General features: G+C 42.9%; 1 protein-coding gene across 2 annotated transcripts; it reads right to left on the bottom strand.

Annotated features, from left to right (window-relative positions):
* Window positions 1-4: 4 nt before the first annotated feature.
* LOC132785330 (polyglutamine-repeat protein pqn-41) lies at window positions 5-7,224 on the bottom strand. 2 transcript variants are annotated; one of them, XM_060791382.1, is made up of 5 exons: window positions 6,982-7,224; window positions 6,818-6,898; window positions 5,192-6,293; window positions 2,444-3,988; window positions 5-2,382 (listed from the first exon to the last, which is right to left on the bottom strand). In XM_060791382.1, the coding sequence occupies exons 3-5, from the start codon at window positions 5,784-5,786 to the stop codon at window positions 188-190; spliced, it is 4,335 nt and encodes a 1,444-aa protein (XP_060647365.1). In that variant the 5' UTR covers window positions 5,787-6,293; window positions 6,818-6,898; window positions 6,982-7,224; the 3' UTR covers window positions 5-187. The 2 variants fall into 2 exon arrangements, with proteins under 2 accessions (XP_060647365.1, XP_060647364.1); XM_060791381.1 differs by having other exon boundaries at window positions 2,444-3,991; window positions 6,982-7,223.
* Window positions 7,225-7,363: the final 139 nt, after the last annotated feature.

Here is a 7,363-nt window from a genome sequence, read left to right as displayed (position 1 = left end):
GTAACACTAAATCGAATTTGCTTAAATCAATAATGTAGTACTATAAATAATAGATGAGATATTGTTTGTAGTTCAATATCAGTTGAAAGAAGATAACAATGTGTGTGTTTGTGTTTTGGGATAAGTCAACTAATCAAATTGGAGGACAACTGTAAACCTAATATATAAACATGCTGCATCATGCATTCTACGATATGCTAGCCACTCTCGACGGGAGCATCGTGACATCCCCATCTCGTGTGTGAGTTATGTTCATGCTGTGTCGCGGTTTAACGTTGAGAAAGTCATCGGCATCCAGTATGACATCGTCCTCGTCGGTTAACTCTTCCTCTTCGTCCTGTTTCATACTGTTAGGCGACGATGCCGAATGATTGTCTAGCTCCGGCTTTGTGGCTTTGTTGTTTGGCAGTGGGAATCTGGCACGTTGAATATTGAGACCGCAGCGCATGGTCTTGAATTTACAGGCGACCGCAATGCGCAGATTGACAATCAGCGAGAAGAGCTTCACAGTTGGACCCACCTTCAGTTTGAAGTATGTGGCCAAATCGTTGCGTCCCATCATCAGCAACGCTCGACCATCGATCTCCTCATCGAACAGCTGCTGGGCAATGGTGGCGGACTTTAGCGCACGCTCCACAAACTCATACACATCCCAGGTGGTCCAGTACAATGGGTTGGTCTTCACTTGCGCCATATCAAACTCGCTGTTCTTCTGCCAAAGCTGATAGTTGCGTTGCATTTGCGGCCCGTAATCGGCTACAATTGGTTTGGCAATGGACAGAGTGAGTGAAGTCGCTGGGGCCGTTTCACGCTTGACCGTAAGTGGCTCCTTCTTCATCACCGGCTTCTGATCCTCACTCTTCATCTTAGGTTTGAAGTCAGCCGAATCCACACTGTGCCTAAGCTGTGATTTCTCCTGCTTCGTTTTTATCTTCTCGGCGGCATTGGGCTTTGTGTTGGTACTCAGACGGGACAGCAGCAACGGTGATGACTCTTTCGGTTTGTTTGTTGAGTTGGCCTGCTTAATGTGCTCGGGCAGCACGCGAGGAGGCTTCACGGTCTTTGCGCGCCACTGGCGCCAATTCTCTGGCGCATACGGACAGCAATCACGAAACGCGTGCACATTGAGATTGAAGCGTTTGGCATTGCCAAAGCCACGGCAGCCGTCCACATCGCAGGGCATGGCCGAGGGACGTTGAAGGAAGCCCGGCGGCGTTTCCAGCTCATGCAAGGTGGCCTCACACCAGCCAATGGGATGCAAATCGGGACTATCGTCCTCCAGCCAAAAGTAATACTCCGTGGGCCAGCAATCCAGATGCAATTGGACGCGGTAACCCTTGCGGGTGATGACCGTCGCCGGACGTATGAGGCTGGGATTGCGTTGATCGACCACCTCGAGTTTCATGCGCGGCTGAAACTCCATGGGATCGCGTGGCGAGAACAGCTCTACAGGCGCTGCCACACCGCCCACTTCGGCAATGTAATCGGCCCAGTTGAAGACTATATTCTGATAGTCTGGTGGCACAATCAGCTGTTGGCGTCCCTCGTGCCAACTGCATGGATGTATGTACGGTGAATTGACGTGCACCCAAAAATCGTAGCAATCATCCCAGCCATCGAAGTGAACGCGTATGCGTTCGTCCAATATATCCGCCACAGTGGCCACACAAATCTTGCCCGTATCATTGAGATCCTCAGCCTCCAGATGCATGCCCACTTGGAAGCCATTGATGCGTGTCTGCGTGGGGCCATTGAGATGTGTGAAGAGCGCTTTGGGCGCTGCCTTGGCATTGGTTTTCACCAGATAGCGATACCAGGTAAAACGATCAGGGCAATAGCCTTTGGGAGCTTGCAAAATATGCGAAGTACGTTCGCACCAACCGGGTGGAAAGATGTCCATCGAATCGGCATTTACCCAAAAGTCATACATGCTCGCATATCCATCGAAATTGAGCTTCAAGCGATAGCCACGCACCTCAACAATGGTGCAGACGCAGAACAGCGAACAGTTCTCGGGATCAATGGCCTCCAGTTTCATGCCGCGTTCAAAGCAATTGGGTGTGATGGGAAACGGATTGAGAAAGAGATGTATAGGCGCTGCAGGTCCAGTACCCTTTGCTTTAAGATACTCGGTCCAGCGGAAGGGACGCTTAGCTGGCATCGTTTTGCGCTCACGCTTGCGATCGCGTTCACGTTCGCGTTGCTGTTGTTGCTGCTGCTTGAGTTGCTGTTGGTTGTGTTGCTGCTGCTGCTGTTGTTGTTGTTGTTGTTGTGGAGCATGACCATTGCTTAGCCTCGCTGCCTTGCTTTCGCTACCATTGCCTGGCGCACTGGGCAGGCGACGCTTGAACGCGCGTTTCACACAGCAAATAGAACAGAAACCTGCCAGGAGAATACCAGAAATTAGTCAATAAATCAATTTGGCACATTAAGATCAACTTACGTGGAGCCAGGAAATCGGAGGCAGGACCATGACAATTGCAGCGCGAACACAAATACAATAAAGGATGCGAACTGGTTGTTGGACGCTTGGTGGTGCGATCGAAGAGCGCACGATCAAAGTAGTTGGATGGTGGCTGGCGTGGCTTACAACGCTCCGCCACCTGCAGCAAATTATAGCGATTGAGCGTGAAACGCATTGTGGAACTGTCAAGCGTGCTCGGCTGCTGATCCTGCCATGTCAGCATGCCAAAGGTAAGCTGCATGTTACGTTTATAATCGCTCTTTTTATCGAATGGAACATCATCTGCTTGCGGCTGCTCCTGATTAAGCAGTCGGTTGATGGGCGTTAGTGTGATGCTCCCAGTTGTTGTTATGGATGATGATGATGATGACGATGATGAAGCTACTGTTGATGTTGATGATGGTGCTGTTTTTTTTACTGCACAAGGTGGCGAGTTCTGTTCAACTTGTTCGGGGCAGTGCAGCGATTTCTCAAAGTCTTCTTTGGATACAGGCAACGTTTCTGCTTTCACTATGCTAATCTTGGCTAGCTGTTGTTCCTGTGGACGTTTCTCTGGCTGCTCTGCCTTGGCAGCTGGTGTTACCGTTGCTGGCGGAAGTATGATCATCTCCAGGCTGCTGGTGCTGCCCGTCGTGTGGCTGCTCGCAATGCTGGCGATGCTGCTGCGACTTGCTGTCGAACTCTTTCTGGACGTTTGTGTAGATGGCGTGGTCAACAAAAGTTGTTGCTGCTGCTGTTGCTCCTGTTGCTGCTGCTGTTGCGGCAGTTTTTGTTCCTCTTCCTCATCATCATCGTCGTCTATTGTGATGGTTTCTATGGCAATTGGTTGCTCCACCACGTCCACTTCCTTGGACATAATGGCCACCGAGTGACGACGTTCTGTGGCATTGCTTTGCGTGTTTGCCGCCTGGACAGCTGCAGCTGCAACCATGTTGCCTGCCAAGGACTTGGAACGCTGCAGCTTATTGGGCGAAATTGCTGTTTGACAACTGCTGGTGTTGCTGTTGCTGCTTATTGCAGTTGCACTAGTGTCGGTAGCGGCCACCAATGGTGGCATCACCACGGCCAAAGTGTCACCTTGCATCTTTAGAAATTTGGCACCATTGAAATTAACCGTGGCTGGCAGCGTACTAATCTTTAGCTCTGGCAGCACAGCACTCGCTGTAGGATTCAGTGGCATGGACGTAGTCAAGGGCGTCGGCATGGGCGTGGCCAGCGGCAAGGGCATGGGCGTGGGCATCGCAATGGTTGCGGATGCGACTGTGGGCTTGGGCGTTGTCTGCACGCTCTCCGTTGTCGGCTTGGCACTTGAATTGCTGTTGTTGTTGTTGTTGTTATTGTTAATCGTATTACTGTTGTTGTTGCTCTTCAGGGGCTTATTGAGAATAAGAGCTCCCGAGTTGGCCTGTGCTTGGACCTGGCCGAATTTGAAACGTATCTTCTCCACGGCTGCCTTGCTGAGTATGACGGGAGGATGCGACTTCAGTGGATTCGATGATATCAACGAAATTTGCGGCGTGGCAGCTGCTGCAAAATATAAAAAAAAGAGTTCAAAATAACATTATACACCAATTAAATAAAGTGTAGCTAAACAAAAAACATACATAAGAAGCTTAATACAAATACATTAAATAAACATAATAAGTAAAATATAATATAGAATAATAAATATGTATATAATATATGGGGCGAAAAACTGTTAGAAAATACACAAATAACAAATATTTAACTACACTTTGCTTTCAGCATAAATTGTGAGCATAATATGTTATATAAACATAAATAAGAATAATGATTATCAAAAAACAACAACAACAGCACGCCGTACAAAACCGATAAAATGATTATTTATCATGAGTCATGATGGAGCAGCTTTTAAATTTAGCAGCATTTTTTATTAATTGCAAATTGTCCACAAAATTACAAGTTAAAAGTTATGTTATCCTCGCTTAATGTTTTTGGCACGTTTTTGTTTTTGATCTTTAAACAAATGTTAAGCACGTTGTTGTTGTTGTTGTTTTTTGGGGGGGCAGCTGCAGCAGCTGCAAAAACCTGATCATCGATCGGTCAACGAGACTTTTCTGTTTTTTCTTCACTTTTTTTTTTGCATACTACGTTGATAAACACAGCAACAAATTAAGTACGTCGTAAGTGAGTAAAGAAAAGAAAAAACAGTGACGACTTTTCCGACGCTGAGCAACAAACAAACAAACAAACAAATAATTAAAAACGTGAGCTAAATAATATGCTCAAAAATAGCCACATGCAACTTTATATTTTTGTACTCAAAGTCACAACAGCAAAGTGAATTAACTAAATGTTTAAACACCAAAAAACACTCAATAATAATAATAATAATAATATGTATGTTAATGATAAAAGTAGTAAGGTAATAATATATAAACAGCACAAACACGCACACAGTGTACAAAAAAAAGGAAAAACACTAAATAAACGAGAGAGACTCGGACTCGCAACACAGCGGCAACATCAAATCGAAACCGAGAAGAAACTGAAACTGAAACTACAATTGAAACTGAAATCGCAAGAAACCCGCAGAAGAAGCGAATAGAAATGACTATGTTATATATATATATATATATATGTATTATATATGTTTTATGATGCAGCGCTCAGAAAATACTAAAATCGCGATCAATTCGCAGGTACAAAATGCATTTTGCATTATATAATTAACATAGACAAGTTAAAGTACAAAAGTTTTACCTGATTTGTGGGTCGACGTCGTCAAAAGTGTCAGCGAAGTTGCTGCCGCGGCTGCTGTTGCGGCGACTCCTTTGCCACCATTTTGTTGTTGCTGTCCAGGAGCAGGTCGCAGCACTGACGACTGCTGTTGTTGAGTATTAGGATTAATATTGGAATTATTGCTGCAGCTGTTATTGTTATTATTTATGGCTGTCGCTTTGAGTGTTAAAATGGAGAGCAGCGAATTTGCAGCAATGGATTTGTTGCCATTTGTTGTTGCTGCCGATGTCGATATCGATGGCGACGTCGATGTCGAAGTTGCCATCAGTTGAATAACTGGTGTGGCATTCAACTGCTTCTGCAGCAGTTTGCCTTTGTTCAAGTTACTATTATTACTATTATGATTGTTGTTATTTGATGCATGATTGTAACTGCTAATTGTTATGTTGCAAGGTTTGCTGGGCATGCTGGCAATGGGCAAATAACGTTGTTGTTGCTCCTCTTGTCCTGCCATTGTTGTTGTAGTTGTTGTAGAATTTCCCGGTTTCATGGTGATGGACAAATCCCTCTTGATTTGTGCTTGACTTGCAACGCCTGCGTTGTTGGCGGGCAACATGTTGATTAATTAGCCTCTGCTTCTCGGCAGTTGAAGACAGCAGTTTAAATGTGGCGTCGGTTTGTTTCTTTCCCTTTTTTGCTGTTTGTCGTGCAATAAAATTGGTTGCAGTTCAATTTATACGTTGCCGCACAAGTTTTAGCATTTTTGATCCCACACAATTCACGAGTGTTGCCCAGCACTTGGTATATTTTCTTTTTTATCTTCTCACTAATTTCACTTTATCTCACTGTTAAGTTATACAACCTTGACTTAACACAGTAACTTTTGTAATTAAGGAAAATTCGAATACGTTAAAGTTTATTACGTTATTTGGTTGTTAAAGTCTAAAAATGTTTGCTGTTATCATGCGTTAATTGTATTTTATGAATTCTTGGTATATTTTTTGTTGTTTTTTATTTGGTATTTCCAAAGAGAGTTGCCACAAACTTTTCACATAGCTTGGCAGCCCCGCGCCAATGCTCTTTGTTTGAAAATGTTTTTGCTTTAAATGGCGTTTAGTTCACACTGCAAATATAAAATTTTATTTAAAACACACAAAATTGTTTCAGCTTGTAGAAATTAATAGTTATAATGGAAAAAAATGTATTGTCTTCATTGAACACGCCGTTAGTTTTCGCGCCTGTTTGATGCCAATGATTTGAGAAGAGGTTGGCAGCCCCGCGTTTGTATTGAATATTGATATCATTTTTAGGTACATTTATGTATGTATGATGTTGTGGGCTGGCATGCAGATTTTGTATATTTGCTTGGGAAACATTTCAAATATTTCTTAACTCCTAAATGGCAAGGGTTTCCCAAATATGCAATTACTATTTCAGGTAGAAGTGGATAACTCTTATTTATCGTTGTTACGTATGCTTTTCGCATTTGTGCGATGTCCCAATGTCATTTACTTACATACACATATCATTCTTATGCATATAAGTATGTACATAGCTTATCTGGGCTTTGGGTTTTATGCCCAAAAACACTATAATTAACTATTTTGCTAAACTACTAGATGAACTGAAACTAAACTATAAACTTACATTTGATCTTAGAATTGAATGTGTTTACAGCTTCCACGAAAACAGGACCAGCGATTTGCACACTATGAGCTCGCAAAATAACTAAAATGAAAAAAGACAAATTTAAATATACAACAGCATTGTAAGTATTTTAGTTTATAGATTATATATATCTAAAGTTATACCTGTTTAATTGTCAGTTTATTACGTTTTATTCAACTTGATGAGCATCGAATTTGTTTCGCACAAATTATGTCAACTGTTGATTTACCATTTCATATCATTGAAATGATTTTAACTTTATCAATCAGCTCTAAACTCTTGGCGTGTATTACAATCACAACAAACTAACTTTAAATTGCTAATAATTCACAACCCGAAATATATTGAAAGTGTTGTGTGTGCAGTGCAACGTTAAAAATTACAATGACAAAAAGCATGCGTGTGTATTTTAATTCCCTCGATCGAATGCTGTTCACACTACAGGTGACAACTCTGCAACAACAGCAACAACTCTCTTGGGTCGGTTATTTTTAAAACTACGCATTGCAATCTAGCACTTTTAAG

The sequence above is a fragment of the Drosophila nasuta genome, chromosome 2R (assembly GCF_023558535.2).
Source record: "Drosophila nasuta strain 15112-1781.00 chromosome 2R, ASM2355853v1, whole genome shotgun sequence".
In the NCBI taxonomy this organism is placed as follows: Eukaryota; Metazoa; Arthropoda; class Insecta; order Diptera; family Drosophilidae; genus Drosophila; species Drosophila nasuta.
The sequence above is the reverse complement of the archived record's forward strand: the minus strand, read 5'-3'. Positions and strand labels throughout refer to the sequence as shown.